This window comes from Plectropomus leopardus, chromosome 13, assembly GCF_008729295.1.
Source record: "Plectropomus leopardus isolate mb chromosome 13, YSFRI_Pleo_2.0, whole genome shotgun sequence".
Taxonomy (NCBI): Eukaryota; Metazoa; Chordata; class Actinopteri; order Perciformes; family Serranidae; genus Plectropomus; species Plectropomus leopardus.
Window position 1 is genome coordinate 32116471 of NC_056475.1, and position 23329 is coordinate 32139799.

Here is a 23329-nt window from a genome sequence, read left to right on the forward strand (position 1 = left end):
AGTTAAATTCTTGGTTGGTACCAATATTTAAAATAACAATTTGGGCAATAGTAGATACCAATGCGCTATAAAGAATAACTGACCTGTTTTAACGTCATTAAGCCCTCATTATACTACTACTAAATGAGCACAAGTTTAGTGATGCACATTTATAAAACAACCTTTAATACAGCCTTCTTTTACAAGAAAAACATCTCTAAAAAATTAGCGAAAAGCCTTTTTACTATTTAAAATATCGGTTATCCCCTCTCTGATATCTGTTTCAAATTACTATGAAGAGATCAACAAATTTCTCCTTCAATCAGCTGTATTTATTGTGTGTATTGTGTCAAATGTCTCACCATAAGATACATTTTACAAGATTACATGGAATACATCATGAGAATGTTATAATTAAACTTCACCAATATTCATTTTCACTGAATAGAGCTTGAACGCTTCACAATGACCTTCAGTGCAACCTCAGCAGTTGGTTGCGGCCACTGGCTGCTTAGAGATAACAGTAATTAGCTCTCCCCCTGAAGATGTCAGCAGGCATTGGTTGATATTTTTCTTGTTTGTTTTCATTTACTTTCCCTCCACATACACTCTTCTCAGTGGTGTAGTGGGAGCTGATGAGGTGGGTGTACTACAGGCAGATGGATGGGTTACAGAGGAGGAAGTAGGTATAATCTTGCATGTATTCCAGTGGCTTTTAGTTGAAAAAAAAAAACAGTTGTCTGATGTCCTCTTGACATCAGACACTGTTCAGACTGTCATTTTTTTTCTAGGCGCAAGCCTGGCTCCCTTGAGATGGCGCCCTAAGTAGCAACCTATATCGCCTATAGCATATAACAAGTGAATGGTACCAGTTATTCTAAGAGAAATAATTGTGCTGAGAAACCTTCAGTTACTCAGTGAGACATTAATTAGCTGATGATGCTTTGATGTGGACAGGCCCCCAAGGATACTGAATCTTCTCTTAAATATGAGCAGACCTAAGTGGTGTTACAGCATATCAGTAAATTAACCAGAGCTTGGAGTAAATGTCTGTAAGTGAGGACATGGCTTTCATTCTGCAATAAACCATTTCTCTGTGTTTTTCAATGTGTGCGTGTGTGTCTATGTGTGTATGTGTGTGTGTGTGTGTGTGTGTGCTAACTGTGTGCAGTGTGACAGCTGAGCGTGTGTGCGTGTGTAGGTGTGTGTGTGTGTGTGTGTGTGTCTGTGTATGTGTGTGTCTGTGTGTGCTCATTGTGTGCAGTGTGACAGCTGAGCGTGTGTGAATGTGTGTTGAGGAGTATCAGGACTCCTAATTAGTGCTGGGTTCAGGGTGCTATCTAAACAGCTCAGTGTTTTACAGTACAGTGGGGGAGGCTGGAATCTTCCCAGTGCAGTCTGTCAGTCAGTGCTGACTCAACGAAGACAAGAGCCCCCTTTATTCCTGTGCGCAGCTCTGTGCTGGATAGCCAGCTTGCTTCAGAACAAAAGGGCCCTATTTAATGCTGATTGGAGGACTGGCTGGTGTTGTCTGTGCTCAGAGGGCTGTGCTTGCTGTGCCGAATCTTCCTGCAGTTAAATCATGTAACATCCTTTGTCACCAGTATCTCCCATCAGCCAGTGCTCTGAGCAGAACAGGCTGGCTTGTGTGCAGTTGTGCTTTGATACTCTGCGGCACGTCGAAGCACATGTCTTGTGCTGCCCTCTCTGCTGGACAGGTGTGCCTTCATCTCTAGACAGTGGTGACGTCACAGCTACGTTACTGTGCTGAGATCATATCTTTAAGACTGGCTTATTGATCTGAGGTTGGTTTGAATCCAGGTAGAATCCAATGGAGAAATGCTCCTGAAAGGATAGAAAAGGAAACAAGACACATGTTAACAGCGCTAAGTGCCGTCTCTGTGAGCTAAATGCTAACTTCTGCATGCTAGCATGCACACAATGAAAATGCTAGCATGCTGATGATAGCAGGCAGGTCTAGTGTTTGGGATTTAAGTGGCATCTAGTGGTAAGGTTGCAGTCTGCAACAAAATGAAACTTCTGTCATGTAGGTCAGGAGTGTCCAAACTTTTTTGGGTGCCAGCTGCCTCTGCATCATGTAGGTTATTTAAAAAAAAAAAATCCATAAAAATAAGACAAACACGACTTTTCATCTCCCAGTGAAGAATTCACTGTTGCCTTACACTTCTTTGCTGTAGGTTTCTGTATTGGCAAGAATGTGGCGATACAATAAAGTACATACCACATCACAGATTACGATTCAGTGTATCAGGATATATATCAGTACTTAAAGTGGGGTGAAATATTGTGGTATTTTTTAAATCTAATGTCAAGGAAAAAAATGTCATAGAAACCACTCCACCAAGTGCATACAATCAGCAGAAAAAAAATACTTTTTTAATGCAATCAGGGCAGTAGGATCTGTATTTATTACAGCCCTGTGACATGCTGGGAATAAATTGAGAGGTTGGAATGGCAGAGTTATGTTACTGAAGACAGATTACAGCAGTGCAGAGGTTTTTTAAACACAACACATGTAAACTATTAATTACTTAATTGTATTGATTCTCTTGATCTGAAACCCTGTATCACAAAGCATACAATCGTGATACTCAAATGTTTTGATATTTTTTAACACCCCTTCTTTGCTGTGTTCATGTCTGCTACCGAGCAGGAAATGTCAGCTGTTAGGTTACTCCTCATTATCTTGTTTGTTGTTTCTTCATGAAAACACATTAGTTCCTCTGTGGGGTTTCCACTTGGTTCATGTCCACAAACTGTATGATCGTCCTACCATCGTGAGGTGAACGGAAAACAAGTGATCTGGCTTTATTAACCAATAATATTTAGGGCCACAACAACAAGCTGTTGCTGCTGTAGGTTGTAAATTGCTCCTTAAGTAAATTTTCAGCTGATTATACAATAAAAAAATGCATATTTGTAATTCTGCCATTACACCCTCCTAAATACTCCACACTGGACATTTAAGCATGTTTATCATCTAAGTATATTAACATGTTTGCATGCAACATTTGATGATTAGCTCTCAACAAAAACTACAGCTGAGGCTGATGGGAATGTCATTAGTTTGCAGGTATTTGGTCAAAATCCAAAGTATTAAACACATTCTGATTTTTATCTGATGACTGTGCAAGAGGAGAGGTCAGACCGTCATCATGGTCATTAGGATTTATAATCAGGGGACCATGAATACCTGTACAAAATATTCAATTCATACAGTAACATATTTAACGAAGAAATACAGAATGCCCTCATTGTGTCGCTAAATGAAAGATTATGAGGATCTCAAAGTCAGTAGGATACATCCTCTGGGGATAGTGAGTGGCTGCACATTAACACAGTAACAATTTAATGGATTGGTATAAAGGTCTGAGTTATTTCAGTTTGGATCAAAGTGGTGAACCGATTCACAGACCAATGTTGCCAATCGTTAGGCCACACTGTGAATAGATAAAATGACTTCTCATAAAACAATCTTAACAAAATGTGGACGAGACAATCCTTTAAATATGTTATGTAAAGGTCAGATATCTATTTCAAGTCAGGTCTGTTATGATGCACATATGAGATGCTTCCTTTTGGCTCATCCCCGAAAAAAAATCATTGGGTGGAATTGCAGCAATTTACATTTCTAAATCTCTATTACCTGTGTCAGATGGAGTCTGTCATATCTCCACATTTGAGTCTGTAAATCCCTTCTTGCCCTCATTTACCAGCAGAGGCTTCTCTGTCCGTGTGTGCCATACTAATACCTACAGGAAGGAGGAGAGGGATAGAGATGAGCACAAATACAGCCAACATGATAAAACACCTACGCACAAAATTTGTCTCACAGTGCTATGCAATTGTAATATACTACATCATACTTGCTACGGAATGTCTAGAAGCAGAGAAGAGCATATTTTAAATGGGCTTTAAGAACGTAAGAGTTGTCCATAAGCTGAAAGTTTGTTGTTTAAAAACAAATTGTTCTGACAGCCAGAAAACCCAAGAAACATCCTCTAACACCAGCAGAATGTACAGATGCAGCTTGTTTCATGCCACTTCACAGCATTTCAAACATGCAGAGAGCCTCTTTTTCTTACCTTAGTGCAGTTAGCAGCTTTAGGCTCCAAGTCACTGAGCGTGACCAGCTCCTTTAATAAACTACTCTCCTGGTAACCTCCTTTCACCCCACGTAACTTGAAATAAGCCTGAGGTTTAGACAGAAGGAGATGCAGGTTCACTGCAAAGCCAGCCATGTCTATGGCGAAGGGTCGGTGTGGGTCAAATACAGTCTTCCAGCCGTACACTTTGCCCAAGGTGTTCACTTTTGGAGACTCATAGCGAAGACCACCCACAAAGGCCACAGGCCACACCGATACTTTTTTGGTTGAACGTATCTAGGAGTTGAAAACAGAGATACACGTCTCTCATGTCAGTAATTTTAAATTCCATCAATCCCAAAATGTAGATTTAGTGGAAGACACAAAACACAAGTCAGATGAAGAGGATACATGCAGCCTCATGCAGGAAATGGTATGCAAACAAATATTCCCTTATTTTTGTTTGTATCCTTGATTTGTTCTTACTTTGTTAGTACCCACGGATTTTTGGGATTCACCAATGTTTTCCTTATTTTTTCTCCTCTCTTAGGTAAGAGAACATTTTATGAGTGGTTGACAGCACTCATACCAAGATTAAAAAGAAAAGAAAAAAACATCTCATTTTCACAGACTTTTGCTCAGCACAAGGAAAATAAGTTTTATATTTGAGGAACATTTAAAAGATGTATGACTATCACTTTATCATATTTAGATGATGATGCTGCTTTAGAGTAATTCTAAGGACTGGATTATTTATTATCAGGGCTAAAAAGTTACTACTTCATTGATCCCAATGACTGTAATTTTGTGACCGTCTGCTGACCAGAGCTGCAATGTAACTAAATACATTTACTCAAATTACTTCAGTACAATCTTAATTTCTTGCCACTAGCCACTTCCACCCCACTACACTTAAGTATTGTTTATACACTTTTTACTCAACTAGGTAACTACTTTATAAATTTAGACTTGTGCACAGCCCATATGAAAATATACAAGTGCAGCAGAAACAATTAGTCAATTAATTAGAAAATTAATTGGAAACTATTTTTTTTATCATCCTGTAAGTTATACTGTATGTATGAGGACTTGCTGCTTTTCTTTTACTTCTTTTAACTGTATTGATTATTTTGATTTATCAAATTTATTTGAACCTTTTTGCATGCCTACCTTTACTACTTTACTACTTTACTACTGACAATTTCCTGAAATCACATATGGTGTAATTTTATTTAGCAGTAGGCCCACATCAGTTTCACTACTGTAGAAGTTCTTCCTCTTACAACCTTTTTTTGGGGGGCTTTTTGTAGTCTAGTGCACAAAATCTGCCCTAATATGGTGTTTATTGTGCTAACAGGTGACGTATGATCAAGTGGGATTCATTATTCAGCACTCCTAGTCAGAATAGATTTGAATGGTTAAGAATGTTTGTGTGCATCTGCAGTTGACTTTTCTGATATTTTCTCTTGGCAGAAAATTAAGAGAAAATATGAGAGAAATTTAAGAGGATGTTGCTGCATGAGGCCCAATATTATCTTAGAGAGAAAGTCAGCTCTATGTCTTGTTCCCTCTGTTTTATTATCTCTGTACCTCCTCAAACAGCTCCAGACTGTAAGTGTTGTCATCGTCTGCAAAGTAAACAACACCAGGCTGGCTGCTGTTTGCACCGAAGGTCTCCCGGAGCCAGCGCAGGGCGAGGTTCCTCTGTATGGTACCCCGAGGTATTCGGGGATCCCTAGTGTCTCCACGCACTTTATAGTTCCTAGGCGTCTCCACGTTGAGGTGGGTGTAGTTGAGTCCTGTGTTCTGGAGGAGACGGCTGACCAGAGTACTCCTCCTCTGGGAGTCCTCCACCAGGATCCAGTGAAGGTTGGGCACGTGCAGCAATGTGTTGGATAGACGTGTCAGCTCTGCCTTCTGTACGGGCCGGCTGTAGGTGGGAGTGATGATGTAGATGGGAGGCAGGATGTCGGACCAGGGTGGAGGCCGGCTGTAGACATACTCAGTGTGCACTGTCTCCATGATGTCCTGGCTCTGAAGTGAGCAGAACTCCTTAAAAGCAAAAGTATTCCTGGAGCGACCATCACGTCTGTCATCTAGGCAGAGGAAATGACCACAATGAGCCTCTGTGTGCTGTCAAATACTGACCTACATATCACGATTTTATATTCAGATTTATGTTTTTTTGTTGACAGTTGTCTCAGACAAGACAGAATTTCATGTGTGGACAATCTGATGCTTAACACTTATAATGTAGGCAAACAGACCCAACCCTCAGAGCACTACAGCCTAGCTTCATGGCATTTCATCAACATGGAAAGAGATTCAAAAAGACACACACATCCCATAGTGGGTGCTGGATCCAAGATAAACTAAAATGTTAAAAAATAGAGGTCCACACACCGGGGAGCTCCCCTTAAAGGTTTTTATTTTGCGAAAATAAGTAATGTTTCAAGCTAAAAAACACTCTTCCTCAGACTCATAAGTTTTTGAGTGAGTCACCATCTTATATACACGTCAGCAGTCACGTGACTCAAAAAACAGCTGAGGTCACTCAATCATGGGTGAGGAAGTAAATACAAATATACAAATCACATAAAAGATAGTGAGAATAAATACTATATATTGTGTGTAAAAAAAAACAACTGACAATAGATATGAAGATTCAATAATTGTATTGATTTCATGTCGATTGTCAAATATATTTTTTGCATATATTCTGTGAATGTTCTACTGTATAGACACATTGTTATTAATCTACATACATACTTGTGTGATTCAGAGATGAGTATATGCTTTATTGAAGATGTTTTTTTTCTTTTTACACACTATATATACTATTTATTCTCACTATCTTTTATGTGATTTGTATATATGTATTTACTACCTCACCCATGATTGAGTGATCTCAGCAGTTTTTTGATTCACCAGACTGTTGAGGTGTATTTAAGATGGCGACTCACTGGAAAACCTATGAGTCTGAGGAAGGGCGTTTTTTAGCTCGAAACGTCACTTATTTTTGCAGAATAAAATCCTTTAAGTGGAGCTCCCCGGTGTGCAGACCTCTATTTTTTCACATTTCATCAACATGTAACATTTTTTCCTCAGGTTAGAACACATTAGGCAGATTTTCATTACAGATTTGTGCAAAACTTAAGAGATATTTTAGAAATGTCAATAAACACATTTGCGAGATGACTGCGTCTCCACTGCGTTTTGCGACTTCTCGTCTCGTGATAACATTCCAAGAAGCATGGTGATGGATGTTCAAAACATTAGCACGTCATTGTTTACAATAAAAGGTTACGTAGCTGTGTTATATGAGTGATAACGGAAAGGCAAGCCCCCTAATACGTAAGAGCGGCCACATATGAGGGATTTCTGGGAGCTGATAGTCCACGATTTCACAGAGGAATTGTGGATTCAAAGCTTCCAGGTGATCCGCTCAACTTTTGATGAGTTATGTGATGCAATAACACCTCTTGTAGCTCCTGCTGCATCGTGAGGGAGCCAGTTCCTACTGACAAGCACACAGACACAGCATCATGTGACCTAGAAAAGACTAAAAAGTGTTTTATTGCAGTTTTGTAAAATATGGCTTTTTTGAATCGGCTGAAATACCAGCTCATGCAAACGTAAAAACTTTTTTTTTTCAAAATTGACGTATTTCCATCAGGTGTATTTTATATTCGCACTTTCCATTTACACAGTTTTAGTGTTAATGGAATCCCACCTACTGGAAGACCCGCTGCTAAAAATGATTTCATTCTTTTACCTCTTTCCTTCTTACCCTTTCGAGTAGCAAGTAGAGGAGTGATAGTGCTCTGGTGCCAAACAGTGATGAGCAGTGTCCAAGGCAACACAATCAACACAATGGCGACGATGTCTCGTCTCTTCGGCATCTCCAAGGTCACACCTGAGTCATGTTACTACCTGCAAGTCATATAACATGATATTGTGCAAAATCATCAGAGGCAGAGAGCAGTGAAACAATTGTCTTTAGATCTCACTGAAGAGAACAAGCTGACAACTGAAGGCTCTGTTTAAAAGATTGTTTTAACTGCTGTTAAAAGAAGAAAAGAGTTTTCGGTAATTATTCTGTTGTTCAGCTTTTCATTTCCAATACCTGTCTTTTACTTATTTTTTTCATAATTTTTCATTTTCTTTTGAGTTTATTAATTCAATAAACTATTTTGAAATTTTGAGGCATTTTATTTATCTATATAATAAGAGAACAAACTTGAAGTTTGTCATTTTTGTGTAGTGTTGTATAATTGTTTAAAATATGTATTGTTATTTATGCTGTCAGAATGACAGATATGTATGTATGTATGTATGTATATGTATGGCTAGAGAAATTGTGTGAAAAGTCTCTTTCACGGGAATCAAGGAAACATTCACAACTATCTTATTCAGCATGCTGTCCACATTATTGAGCAGAGTGACTGGCTTTCCCAATCTAATGGCCCATTACTATATCCGAATTGCATTTTGAAGTCCATGTGTGGTGGCCCTCTATCAACATACTGTAGCTGCAAGGCACACGCTACAAGGGAAGAGACAATGGTGTAAAGAAACCACCTCAGCCTGCTGGAGCTGCTCACAACAGAAAATAGGTCAGAAATGCTGAGAGCTTTCCTTTGAAAGCATCCTGGAGAATTACAGAGAAGGTTTGAGCTGATGATTTGATGAGGGCTCCAGCTGACTGAAACGGTCAGGTAAACTGTAGTTGCAGATATTGGTGCTGTGAAAGCACCTCTGTGTAGGTTAAGATAAACCTGAAAGTATAACGATACAGCTAAGGTCTATATGTTTGTTATAGTTATATACCCTAAATTCTCAAACTTCAGTCATTTGCCACAGTGGCAGACATAACCAGGCCTTTATCTGAGCTTATAATAAAGAAAGGCCTTTATTCCTGATTGCCCCTCCTCCCCAACTCAAGCAAATTCCCTTATCAACTCCTCTTGCGCATTTCCCCTGATGGTTTGGCTTTAGAGCTTTGCGTAAAAACACTAAATGCAACACATATTATCTTACCGATGTTTACAGCCAACACACATGGCCAGCTCCAGGACTGATCCTGCAGAGAAGAGGAGACTGTGTCTCGGTGGATAGTTGAGTTGATTATCCCTGCAGAGAGGAAACACATATACAATTAGAATCTGACTGACAGTCTGTCACGTATCTCAGGAAAGTTTTCAGTCTTAAAATCTGTTGAATATTTGGTGTCATGTTTATGTGATCTGTCTGTATGTATGAGTATGCAGTCTCAGTCAGACCCAGCCCTCACTGCTCCACAGCCACAACTATGGAGGTCCACAAACCAATGGGTGACTTCACGTTAGCTAAATTCATTATTTTACAGAATATATCTACAAACCCACCCTAGCAGCCACAAGATGTGCTCACTGCACTATTTCCAGCCTTGCCAACCCTGAAAGAGCACGTTATTTCCCCCCACTTGCCCCTTGCTTTTACAGCCCAGCTCCAGATCTTTTAGTTAAAGGAGTAATAACTGAGTGTGGTCTTCTATACTGACATGGTGCACAGGTATCTGTGATAGTCTGGCAATCTGTCCAGGATGTATCCTGCCTCTCACCCTAATGACACTGACTATTGGTGCTCAGGGCAGCACTTGTCACACATCAGTGTGTTTATTTTGTAGGGGATTTATAATTAAAACCCACTACAGAAAGCACAAGTACAGACCATATACTGTGGTAGGGACAGATACAGTATCTGGTAAACAATGACACTGAGTACTCTGTGTAAATGATAGATGACATATGTTCTTTATTTTCCACCCACCACCTGTCCTATCGCCACCTCCTCATTTCCTGTTATCTCCTATGACAACTTCCTTTTCGGGCCTTTCTCCTATTGAGTTTCCAACCACATGACCTCTTGATCCCATCCATACTCACCCTCTTTAGTCTATCACTCCTGACCTCCTTTCTTTTCTCACCCACCTCATCAAAACACCTCTGACAGCTAGATGTTTTCTGAGCTCTCTAAAAGCAGCTGAGTGAACGCACACTCAACCCATCTGATGTAAAAGACAGATCGGTCTCTCTTCACTTTCTTTCTTAAAAATAAGATGTGTGTTGTTTGTCCTTTATTCAACTCTCTGCAAAACTCCACCACAACAACCTTCTTCACCCACACCTGTCTGGTTTCAATGCAGACCTCTCAGCTGAGACAGGCCTCCTGCCGTCTCAGAGGAGCTCCACACTGCTCGAGAACTCACTCGAGCACTCTGAAAGTAGCAACAATATTTCTCTTCATTTAGCTCTAAAACCTAATTAAAAAGAGGTGTGATTATTTCAGTCTTTTTTTAGTCACATTTAGAGCAATATTTGCAAACTGGTTTTTTCCTGCCCTATATGCACACCAAATCAGAATTCTGCCCATGCTTTTGGACCTGGCACACTCAGTTCTATACCCCCAAACTTGATGAGTCCCACCCAGTGCTCACTGATGATAGACCTGGACTGGATCAAAGAGCCAGGAGTTGAAGAATGGTGAATGGACGATGGTGCCAGCCTCACTCAGCACACAATACAAAGAAAGCTTCTCACTGTTTGTTTAGAACTGACAGCTCATGAACACAATACGTAGGTCTCTCTTGATTACAAACATCTCAGAGATGTGGCTTTACGCTTAGCCAACTGGGAAATCTGTACTACTGTTGTCTAGACTAATGACAGTCTGATGGCAGGGGCTGCAGGGAGCAATGAGCCAGATACAAAGTTATGGCAGGCTGATGAGAAGCCTCTGTGTAAAGACTAACGAGGCTACAGAATAGAACACAAATCTACCAGAAATATGGGCTCCAGGTAGATGGATCTAATGATGCTGAACCACAACACTAATGACCACACCTTTGCATTTCTCTGCTTGTGTCAACCTCCACACATCCTTCACTCCAACAAACAAGTGACAGACAGAGTGACAAACGAACAAAACAATCATTGTCTTCTTTCAGTGTGTATTGTCAGTAACCGAAATATATTTGATACAAATAAATTCATAACAGAGGGAGATAAAGCACTTGCACAAACAAATTTTCCTAAGAGAAGGGAAGTGGCAAAAGTGAAACACACAAAAGGGTCTCTGCATGGGGGTCCTATCAGCATCACACTCTACAGCTGCATACAGTTTGCCCCATCATGGTCTCATCCCAAGTCATGACATGTTTCTGCTTTGCAGTGGGTTTCCACATCTACATATTATGCTCTAGGTATCCTTCTGTGTCTGCTACTTTCATTCCAGGATGCCACCACTGGGATGTCATCACAAGCACATGCTATGTTTAGGCAACAACAGCACATGGCAACCAATGCTGGGACATCAACAAATGCACACGCTGGCATGCAAGATTAGGGGAAAGAGGTACATGGTAAGATGCAGGAAAAAATCAGATTTCATTAGATTCAGATAGGAAGCGAACAACGAACTCCCTCATTGAAGTCCGGGTTTGATTGATCCATCCACCGCCCCTCCCCCCCGCCTGCCCTTTAGGGACTTTGCACTCTTTATACTACGTTATTACATGTAGCATTTTAAGTTGACACTGTCCAGTGGCGTATCATGCGGACACGACAGGTTTCGTCCAGCCATGTTTTCAACTGATACTGACCATCCTCATATCACGCTGCTGTGGCAGGTGCCTTCTACCAGCCTGGCGGTGTACAATAATACAGTGAATGGTTCTGTTCAGCTGTGTTCTTCTTTTTTACTGCTTTACCTTGCTGTAAGACAGCCCTTAACAACAGGAATTTGAAGCTGTTATATCAAAAACACCAGACTCCATTGAGAAATACATCTAATTTACTCCACTAAACAGTTGAGCTGCTGCTCTACTGCTGCCTCCATCACCTGTTGTGTATGGTAAATATTCAATATAATGTACATTTAAAACTGATACTGATTCTTTTTAGGTGGCTTTAAATATGTTTTGCTGTGGCCCCATCCACAGCAGGACATTTTTTAGCTTCTGTGCAGGTAGATTTGGTTTATTGAAGACATTATCAAAGCAACACAGTTCATCAAATAATCACAACAGAAATGTCAGATAAGTCGGACCACTATGTTTAACTCTCTATCTTTATGTGTTACAGTTATGTCTAAAAATGACAACAGAAATAAACAAGTTTGCAGAATTCACATATCTCTGCAATATAAAACTGTAGCCAGTTTTCTAAACTCAAGTGACATTTGTTGTTATCGCGATATTGCAGTAATTCGGTCTAAACCACACACAGCTCCATGTAATGTGAAATATCATTGTTTCTGGTGTTTGACGTTGTAATATTTGCACTATCCATTTCATTTGGTTTGAGATGTAAAAGCTGAATCTTGTGCTTTGGTGTACGACTGGTTTTGAATCCTAATATTCAGGTGCTGTGGGATTTTAGGGATAAGTTTCTCTGAAATAGTTTTCACTTAAGAAGCTGTCATCTCAGCTTAACTCCTTTTTCTGCTCAACTTTTATATTTTGTTGTGCTTTTGTGGCCAAGAGAAACTTGCCTCCTTTCCCCCGTTAGACCATTGTTTTAACAATAATGATTTAACTGAGCATTGACTATCAGCTGAGTTAACTACAATATAGTGTTAATTCAATTATAAAATATGAATAATAAAGCGTAAGCGATGGATACTTACAGAAATTTGTGATGATCCACTTTAGTCACAGAGTGTAATCCTGTTGTACTGTGTTCATGAGGAAGCTGCTAATAGTGTTGCTGGGCCTTGATGTGTCAGCTGTGATGACTGGAGGGATCCATCAAGTTCTCCTCCAGGGAAAGACAGTGTGTGTGGTGCACATATGAGCACCAGAGTTGAAGTGACAACTAGTGAATTTGGTTCACAGCATCCGGCGGGCGCTATGTAGTCGGCGGGTACGGTCGCGTCCTCAGTGCCAGCCCCTACAGAGACAGAGGAGGTCATCCCTCTGGAAGAATGCTGCTTCTCATTGCAAAAACAAAGGCAGGGATTGTCAAAGCTGATGGCAAGGGGATGGGGTGGAGGGGCGCTATGGCCGGAGGAGTCAGGACAATAGAATAAATCACATGAAAAAATATCACTGGCAGACAAATGGAATGCTTAGTTGAGATGAAGCAGGATTGGAACAATTTAGAGAGCCATGCATTATGTGTTTGTTTTTGATCTCATGCATAAACAGGGTCCAAGAGTGACGACATTTCTAATTATTTTGCCTTCATTTCCTGACACGCCTATGAAAGTAGTGCATTCTGAATGGACCACTAATGGGATAGGCTAAAATATACATTTATCTAAAGAGCTCCAGTACAGCTCATATCTGTAATCAGAGAGGATGGTTATATTTTAGCATGTGCAGATTGAAATACCTGTAAATAATGCTGCTTATAGCAGGTGGCTAGGTGACAGTGACAATTCAAGCTTGTAGAGAATTAGGTAAGTTTAAATTCCACCTACTAGTGTACACTGCCTACATTCAAAGGTGTCTACATTCACCAGTTAAGTTAATCTGAGGGAGGCAAATAGATGTTTCCCAAGTCAGACATGCCTTGATGTAGCTGTGGCTCAGAAAGCAGAGTGGGTCTTCCACTAGTTGGTAAGTTGGGGGTCTGATCCCTGGTTCCTTCAACAAAACTAGGTAGTTATAGAAACAAAATAGGCAGTTGCCTTGAGGCAAGGGCGGCGAAATGTGGGTCAACTGTTCATGACTAAAATCGATGAGTAACCAATAGCAGTAACTGCAGGCTCCTGGTATAATAGGCTTCACACAATGAATTATTGAGATGTGTCACTCGCGCTGCACCTGCAGCCGCCTCCCCCCCCAACTCCTGCCCTCAGATCCCACTGGTCTGATTGTCTTCAAAAACAACAGCAACAAAACAATGTGCATGTATGTGAGGATAAGGAAGCAGGTAACGTTACTGACTGAAAATTTTTTGTCTGCCATTAAAGTTGTATGTTAAAGCCTCTGGGAATATAAATTGCCAAAACTTTCTTAATATGTAATCAAGGGTCTTACAAGCATAATAAAAAGCATGAAAAATGATCAGACATTGCGCCCTCCGGCACAATTTGGCTGTTGGTAAATTCGGAGCGCTGTTGGAATCTACCGTTCAGTTATCCAGAGCACTGCGCTCCGGGAGTGTCAGAGAAGGAGCAGCAGAGTGTGATGTGTGATGAACTTAACCTTCATTAATTCATGGAGAAACAGAACGCTCTGTGGCTTCAAACAACAGCTCTCTCATTTTAATGCCGAGCGTCAGATTGGAGTCAGAGGGCAGAAACAGATAGAGCTGTACCACACTGACTCTGCTTTGCCCCATGGCTGTTATCATGGAGATGAAAGACAGTTGACAAAGGTGGGAACCAAGAAGGGGTCAATCAAAACATGATCTGAAGAAATGCCGTTATCCTCAAAATGAGCAGTTTTAAACTCACTTTTTTAATAGCGGAGAACTTTTTTTTAATCAGATTTTTGTTGGTTTGATATAATATGTGTGTCAAGTCACGTTTCCAGTAGCTTTAGAAAATGGATAGAATCTGAAAAGGCCCTGACTTGTTTATTCTGCAAGCAATGATGTTATGTTTTGTTTCTGTTGGAAACATTTTTTGGAAGTGAAAGAAAGTAAGCTCTTGTAAGAGACATTGTTGAAGACTGTAAAAAATTTTATCGCATACTGGCGTGTGTGTTATTACTGGTATGGTACACTGGAAATAAATGTTTTTTGCCTAGGCAAAAGTGCATGTGCAACTTGTTTAGCTCATGTTCTCACAAGATATATGAACATAAATACATGAACATGTTTGACTCATAATGATCCACTGACAGGTCTTCATTTGCACTCTCCTCTCTTATTTAATCTGTCCCATCATTCCATCAACATTCTGTCTGCATCTGTTTAAAGGAGCTATATGTAAGATATGGGCATAATCTTAGTTTAAAACAGTGTTAGACCCAGCGCTGCTGCCTACTGTGACAGCCCTCGCTAGGTTAGCAGGTTAGCTCTGACTGAATTCAGCTGCTACAGCGACTCTGTCTCTGCCTCTCCTGAGGTGCATGCAGCTCTCCCCACAGCAAAAGTTCCTCATATAAACCAAGTCCAATTTTATTTATAGAGCCCATTATCACAAAACCAGATGTGCCTCAGAGGGCTTTACAGTGCACGACATCCCTCTGCCCTTAGACTCTCACATCACCCAAGGAAAAACTCCAGAAAAAGAACCCCTGTAATGGGGAAAAAAAGGAAAAAACCTCAGGAAGAGTGGCAGAGGATGATGAGGGATCCCTCTTCCAGGACGGACAGAAATGCAATAGATGTCCTAAATGTAGCAGGATGAAGTGCTCTCCCATGGGTGAGTGTGCTGCGTTGCTCTCCCTACCTTATTAGCCAATCCGCATCTGAGGCAGCCACCGTAGCGTCATGTGGGCGTAGTTTTAGGGGGCGTGGTTTATAGGAGGCGTGGTTTGTAGCGGCTGTGGCTTGGTTCAGGGCTGCAGTCAGATATTATTGTTATTTAGGGAGGCAGTGTCCATCTCGCCTTCCTCTTGCTCTTTGGCTCTGAGGCCCGTCCACTTCCTCCTCTTCGCCATCGCCTGTGCAGACGTCCGACGGGCGGACGCTGCGCCTATGGGGCTGGCTCGCCGGTAATCTGCCAGTCAGTCAGCCACGTTTTGCCACTGCCGCTGGGAGACCTGAAGCGCTCCGACCCTCTCCAGTGTGTGTGCGTCATCGACGCTGCCTGATCGATGTTAACTGATGTGCGGTGTGACGCTGTTTGGAAGACCCGCTGCTGCTTTGCTGCATGTTTTGCTTAGTGTGCTGCTCGCATCACTCCTGTGCTGGCTTTATTCTGCTGGGCTTTGCTCGTGCTCGCTGTAGGCTACGGCTTGGCCGGACAGGATGTTCTTTGCCCACCGACAGAACTTCTTCACCCCTATTTAGTTAGCTCCTTTCTTTTGCCTCAGCCCTGATGCTGCATGTGTTGGTTTTGATTTCTTTATGATGTTGGGTTAATTGTTGTTGTTTTGGTTTTGTTTAATCAGATCTTATTTTCTTTTTAGATTAGTAATTAATTACCTTTGATTGACTGTAGCCCCTTTGTTGTTTGTTCTCTTAAATTGGGATTACTTTGTGATTTGTTTGGTCAAGGTACCTGAGTTTTGTAAACTCTGGTAGCTGGACTTTCATCATTTGATTTATTTTGTGTATAATTGTTATTTCTAGTAAATCATTTGTTTTTCTTTTGCTTATTCACTTTTGCCAGCTCATTTTGTTAATCATTAAATTGAGTTATTTTTGGCAGCTACAGTGACTATTTTGTTAAGTTGGTTAATTTGTTACCTTGGTTGCTGCCTATCCTTAAGCCTCATTTATTTATTTGGTTATTTTGTTTATTGGGTTGTTTTTGTTTGCTTTGCTTGATTGTTTTGAGTTATTCCTTTCGTTAATACTGTTTCCTGTTGTTTTTCAGGTGCTGGACACTTACGGTGGCAGTCCCGATGTCCTGGTGGTGGGGTTCCCCTTTTTGTGTGTGTGTGTGTGTGCTGTACGACCCCTCCTCATTTACTTGGTTTTGGTGTTTGAGTGACACGAGCGAGTGGGGTGCTCTTCTCCCTGGGTTCCTTCACCTCCCCGTTCTCCTAGTCTCCCCCACTGGTAAGCTCCAGCCCTGACTTGTGCACTTTCTTCTATTTAAGAGTGTGACGGCCTCACTAATCTGTGCCTCTCTCCTCAGCTTCTTCCTTTGCTGCAGCCCAGAGTAGTTGGGCCGTCTAAATGGCTGGCCACACCTATAGGCGGGGCCTACCTCTATAAAAGGGCTGCTGGAGTCACTCTGCTCTCTCTCTGGTGGTTGAGCAGCTGACGCCACATGGCCGACATGGTTTAGTTAGTTTGGTTTGTTGCGCACACACACACACACACACACACCTCATTCCACCTCACACACTGATCTACGGATATGCACCTTATTTTCCTTTTAATTATGTTCAGGTAAATAAACATCTCCTTATTCCCTGGCAAACTTTGTGTGGACTCTCTTTGTTGCAAACCAGTGAGCCAGGTTTGTAACAAGAGCCACGCACAGTCTCTTTTAATATATGTCGGTTTTATGAAAATTGGTAATAAAAAAAAATATATATTTTTATAACTGGAACCACGTCTCCTGCTCCTTAAGCAGAACGAACCTGAGTGCCTTGGTATTAGCTCCAATAAGGTAAAACAAAACTATTTCCTTGGGTGAAGTTCCCAAGGTGGCGTTGTCTGGTTTGGTTGGTCATTCCCTAATACTCAAACCTCCCACTCATATGCTGATCGCCACAAATAACAAATGAAATACAATCATGGCAAAGGGGAAAGAGAAAGAGAGAAGGGGAGGAGAGGGGGAGAGAGGCACAGTGTTAATGGAAACAGATGCATGTCATATTACAATAACGATATGTGTGAAACTATTAAATGATTCTATGATGATATTGTGGATGTTGATAAGAGTCTCATGCGTATATTGATAGGGAGGTGTCCAAAGGCATGACCACGGCATTGGTGCAGCCAGAACCAAGACCACAATCAGGGAGAGCAGGGGGTACAGTATCAGTGCAGCCGCAGCACAGCACAGCTATCACCATGGTCAGGCACAGCCAAGGTTGCAGCCAGGATCCCGGAAAACTAGGAAACAAGGGAGCAGGAATGCTCACGAGAGGCAACGGGATTAACGTAGCGCAGTTCAACAGACCTAGGTTCCGTAATCGTGAGCCCCAGGTAGTTACAGTCCCTCATGGCTATCACAGATGCAAGGCTAAGCAAAGCAGTAAGTGTAATGCAGTAAACAGACATGCGTGATTTTCAAATGGCGGTAGTAAGACAAGTTAAAGGAGCTTAGCGTATCATAGAAAGTCCCCTAGCAGTATAAACCTATGTCAGCCTAACTATGGGCTGGTGCAGGCTGCCAGCCCTAATTATAAACTTTATCAAAGAGGAAGGTCTTAAGTCTACCCTAAAAGTGGAAAGGGTGTCTGCCTCCCTGAACGAAACTGGGAGATGGTTCCATAAGAGAGGAGCATGGTAGCTGAAGGCTCTGGTTCCTATCCTAATTTTAGAGACTTTGGGAACCACAAGTAACCCTGCATTTTCAGAGCACAGTGATCCTGAGGGTTGGTAAGGAACTATGGTAAGGAACTAGCTGCGACAGATAGGATTGAGCCTGACCATTTAGAGCTTTGTAAGTAAGGAGGAGGATTTTAAATTCAATCCTTGATTTCACAGGGAGCCAGTGCAAAGAAGCTAAAACAGGAGAAATATGGTCCCTTTTCTTGCTTCCCATTAGAGTACGTGCAGCAGCATTCTGCACCAGCTGGAAAGACCTAAGAGATTTGTTGGGCAACCAAATAATAGGGTGTTACAGTAATCCAGCCTAGCGGTGACAACTGCATGTACTAATTTTTCAACATCTGTTTGGGACAGGATATGTCTAATTTTTGCGATGTTATGCAAGTGAAAGAAAGCAGTCCTTGAAGTCTGTTTTATATGGGAGGCAAAAGACAAATCTTGATCGAATAAAACTCTGAGGTTCCTTACTTATGTGCTAGAGGCCAAGGTAATGCCATCTAGAGAAATTACATCATTAGAAAGGGAGTTTGGGGCCAAGAACAATAACTTCAATTTTGTCTGAATTCAGCATCAGGAAATTACAGCTCATCCAGGCTTTTACGTCCTGAAAACATGTTTGAAGTCTACATAGCTGATCAGTTTCATCTGGTTTCATAGATACATTTGCGTATTGTCAGCATAACAATAGAAATTTATAGTGTTTTCTAATAATGTTGCCTAGAGGTATAAAGTAAAAAGGATTGGTCCAAGCACAGAACCTTGTGGCACTGCGAAGCAGACCTTAGTATGCACGGAGGATTGATCATTGATGTGAACAGACTGTGAACGATCTTATAAGTAAGATTTAAATCAGGTTAGTGCTGTTCCTTTAAGGCCAATTAACTGTTCCAGTCTGTACAGCAAGATTTGATGGTCAGTGGTGTCAAAAGCAGCACTGAGATCTAAAAGGATTAAAACAGAGACCAGACCTGAATCATAAGCAATCAATTGTCACGATTCCTGCTCCTCTCCCCCTCCTCAGTACTTTTCCATTCACTCTTCCTCTGCTCACTCTACCTGCTGGCCACACCCACTCTGCCTGCTCTACTCACCTCCAGCTGCATCTCATCAGTAATCAACCCAGTATATAAGCCTGCCACACACACACTCTCATTGCCAGATTGTTCTACGCACTATGCAAGACTCTCCAGCATTCTCCTGCCAGATCTCCGAAAGCCGACCCTGCCTGTCCCCGACCTGCTCTCTTCGCCTGATCCCCGGTAAACCTACCTGCCTTCTGTCCTCGACCACGAGCTCTGTTTTGGCGTCCCTGATCTGCTTCGCTGGTAAAGACATCTCCGCCTGGCCCCGACGATCCTCCTGGTCCATCCCCATCGGTACCGCTGCATCATCGGACTGCTCACTCGGCTTCGGAACCTCCGCCTGTCCCCGACCACGCTTCCGCCTTCTCCTCGACGGTAACTCCACACGTGCTGTCGAGCTGTTGGGCTACGGGGTTTCCTCCACATCCACGCCGAGTGACGTCAGCTTCGGCTCGTTGCTTCGATCTCCCTCCAGAGACTGTGTCGTGGGTTCCGACCCGAAGAACGAACTGTTTGCTGAATTACCTCATCCTGCTTCGTGTCTGAATTGTGTTGGTCTGAATAAAAGTTATTACCAACTAATCCTGGTTACGGTTGTACTGCATCTGGGTCCTCACTACACCCGTTACAGTACAATCTGGCCAAACATGGACCCAGCAGACAACACCGCTCTCCAGTCCCGTCTTGCCCGCGTCGAGGGAAATGCTGCAACAGCACGAAGCACAGCTCACCTCGAACGCAACCGAAGCTCGCCAATCGGCTTCGGCGTTGGAGCGTGCGCTAACGCAGTTAGCCACCCAAGTGCAGCAGATGGCTTCCTCGCTGACTCAGCACGCTCCGCCAACACCAGCCCCAGCTTCACCTGTTTTGCCACAGACACTCAGCCCGGCATCCGAACCTCGGGTGGGGGCTCCTGAACGATACGCCGGGGATCCAGAGGGTTGTAACCCGTTCCTGACGAACTGTTCGATCCTGTTTGCCCTGCAGCCACACACCTTCGCCACGGAGGGAGCCAGAGTCGCCTTCACCATTAACCACCTCACCGGCAGAGCTCGCTTGTGGGGAACGGCGGAATGGGAGAGAGGCACGCCAGCTTGTTCCTCCTTCCAGTCCTTCGCGGAGGAACTACGAAAGGTTTTCGGACCAGTACCAGCAGGACCTGACGCCACTGGGGGTCTTCTGAGCCAGAGACAGGGGAACCGAACGGTCGCTGATTTCGCCATCGACTTCAGAACCCGGGCTCGACTGAGTGAGTGGAACATGGCGGCTCAATGCGACGCCTTCCTCAACGGGCTAGCTCCGTACATTAAGGACGAGCTGGTTTCGTTCGACCTCCCCAACTCATTGGATGGCTTGATCGAACTGACCACGAGGCTAGACAGGCGGATTCAAGCCAGAAGGAGAGAGCAACGTTTGGAGGGGGCTGAACACCGTTTCTCCGTTCATCAGCATGGGCCACCTGCTAACCCCGGTCTCCATTCTGAACCCACCTCAGGAGCCGAACCCATGCAGGTGGGCCGCACCGGTTTGTCACCAGAGGAACGGGAGAGACGACGTCGTGGGAACCTCTGCCTCTACTGTGGCCAGGCCGGCCATTTTGTTTCACGGTGTCCAGTAAAGGGAGGGCTCAGCGGTAGATGGGGGCATCCTGCTGAGCCGATCATTGAACTCTGCCCCCTATCAACGGCCCCTGTTCATGTCCAGCTTCTGTTGGGTGAGGGGTCCCACACTCTCGCCTCCTTCATAGACTCTGGAGCTGATGTTAACCTCATTGATGAGGAACTCGCTCGGCAGCTGGAGATCGAGCTGGACCCTCTGCCCCGTCCTGTTCCGGCCAGCGCACTAGACGGCCACCTCCTGGGAAGGGTCACCCACCAGACCACGCCCATCTCCATGCTCCTGCTAGGCACACACCTGGAGACCATCCGTTTTCATGTGCTGAGGTCTCCTAATCTTCCCCTGATCCTTGGGTACCCCTGGCTGCGTCGGCATAACCCCCACATCGACTGGTCTACGGGGTCCATTTTGGGGTGGAGTCCTTCGTGCCATCAGGTCTGCCTTCAACAGACGGTCACGCCAGTGCCAGCTCCCTGTTCCAGTTCCTGCTCCTCGCCAGATCTCTCTATGGTACCCCCAGAGTATCATGACTTCCGAGAGGTCTTCAGCAAGATGAGGGCCACGTCACTGCCTCCACATCGTCCCTACGACTGTGCCATTGACCTTCTTCCTGGCTCTGTTCCCCCCAAGGGACGTCTGTATTCCCTGTCGGCACCGGAAAGAGAGGCCATGGACACTTACATTAAGGAGGCCTTGGCATCTGGCATCATCCGTCCCTCCTCCTCTCCCGCTGGCGCAGGGTTCTTCTTCGTAGGCAAGAAAGATGGCTCCCTGCGACCCTGTATTGATTACCGGGGTCTCAACGACATCACCGTAAAGAACCGTTACCCTCTCCCTCTCATCGCCTTGGCGTTCGAGCTCCTACAAGGGTCCACTATCTACACCAAGTTGGATCTACGAAACGCCTACCACCTGGTTCGGATCCGTGAGGGGGACGAGTGGAAGACGGCCTTCAACACACCAACAGGACATTATGAATACCTGGTGATGCCGTTTGGGTTAACCAATGCCCCGGCCGTTTTCCAGGCTCTGATCAATGACGTGCTCAGAGACCTGCTCAACAAATTCGTGTTCGTGTACTTGGACGACATCCTGATCTTCTCCCGCACGAAGCAAGAGCACGTTCACCACGTCCAGACCGTCCTGCAACGCCTGCTGAGCAACTCCCTCTTTGTGAAGGCCGAGAAGTGTGAGTTTTTCACGCCACGTCAGTTTCCTTCCTGGGCTACATCATAAGCCATAACCATATGGAGATGGACCCGGCTAAGGTCTCTGCAGTCACCTCTTGGCCTGTTCCTGATTCCCGCAAGCAGCTTCAACGTTTCCTGGGTTTCGCCAACTTCTACAGGCGGTTCATCCGGGGCTACAGTGCTGTGGCGGCTCCTCTCACGGCCCTCACCTCCTGCAACATCCCCTTCCGTTGGTCTCCGGCCGCGGAGGGAGTGTTCCGTACTCTCAAGGAACGCTTCAGCTCGGCTCCCATCCTCCTGATCCCGGACCCTGACCGTCAATTCGTGGTGGAGGTGGACGCTTCCGATGTGGGTGTGGGGGCCGTTCTCTCTCAACGATCTGCCAAGGACCAGAAGCTCCATCCCTGTGCTTTCTTCTCTCGTCGTTTGTCCCCTGCTGAGAAGAACTACGATATTGGTAACCGTGAGCTGCTGGCAGTTAAGTTGGCCTTAGAGGAGTGGAGACACTGGCTGGAGGGAACCAAGGTCCCCTTCCTCGTCTGGACTGATCACAAGAACCTCGAGTACATCCGCTCTGCAAAAAGACTGAACTCCCGTCAAGCCCGTGGGCTCTGTTTTTTGCCAGATTCACCTTCACCCTGTCATACCGACCTGGTTCCCGAAACATCAAGCCTGACGCCCTGTCCCGTCAGTTTCTGGTTGGAGAGGGGGACTCCTCCAACTCGGACAGTATTATTCCTGCTTCCTGTCTCCTGGGCCGCCCTCACCTGGGCCATCGAGGAGCGGGTCAAAGCGGCAGTGGAGGACCAGCCGGGGCCCAGTTCCTGTCCGCCAGGTCGGCTCTTCGTTCCACAAGACCTGAGGTCCGAGGTTCTGCAGTGGGCACACAGTTCCCGGCTCACCTGTCACCCAGGCATTGCCCGTACCAAGGAGGTGGTGCAACGACGGTTCTGGTGGGCCACCATGGACGAGGACATCTCGGGCTTCGTCAACGCCTGCCCAGTCTGCAGCCAGAATAAGGCTCCCCGGAGGGCTCCTGCTGGTCACCTTCAGCCCCTGCCTGTGCCTCATCGTCCCTGGTCCCACATCTCCGTGGACTTTGTAACCGGTCTGCCACTGTCGGGAGGCAACAACACACTATCCTGACAGTGGTAGACCGGTTTAGTAAGATGGCACTTCGTGCCTCTGCCTAAACTTCCATCTGCTAAAGAGACTGCTGAGTTGTTCCTGGAACACGTGTTTCG

At 44.1% G+C, this 23329-nt stretch overlaps 1 protein-coding gene across 1 annotated transcript; it reads right to left on the bottom strand.

Moving 5' to 3' along the window:
• Positions 1 to 1211: 1211 nt before the first annotated feature.
• LOC121952766 (galactosylgalactosylxylosylprotein 3-beta-glucuronosyltransferase 1-like) lies at positions 1212 to 12918 on the bottom strand. Its single transcript, XM_042499593.1, has 7 exons — positions 12753 to 12918; positions 9126 to 9218; positions 7876 to 8018; positions 5676 to 6181; positions 4086 to 4382; positions 3647 to 3752; positions 1212 to 1824 (listed from the first exon to the last, which is right to left on the bottom strand). Exons 3-6 carry the CDS (start codon positions 7985 to 7987, stop codon positions 3666 to 3668), a joined length of 1002 nt encoding a protein of 333 aa, XP_042355527.1. The 5' UTR covers positions 7988 to 8018; positions 9126 to 9218; positions 12753 to 12918; the 3' UTR covers positions 1212 to 1824; positions 3647 to 3665.
• Positions 12919 to 23329: the final 10411 nt, after the last annotated feature.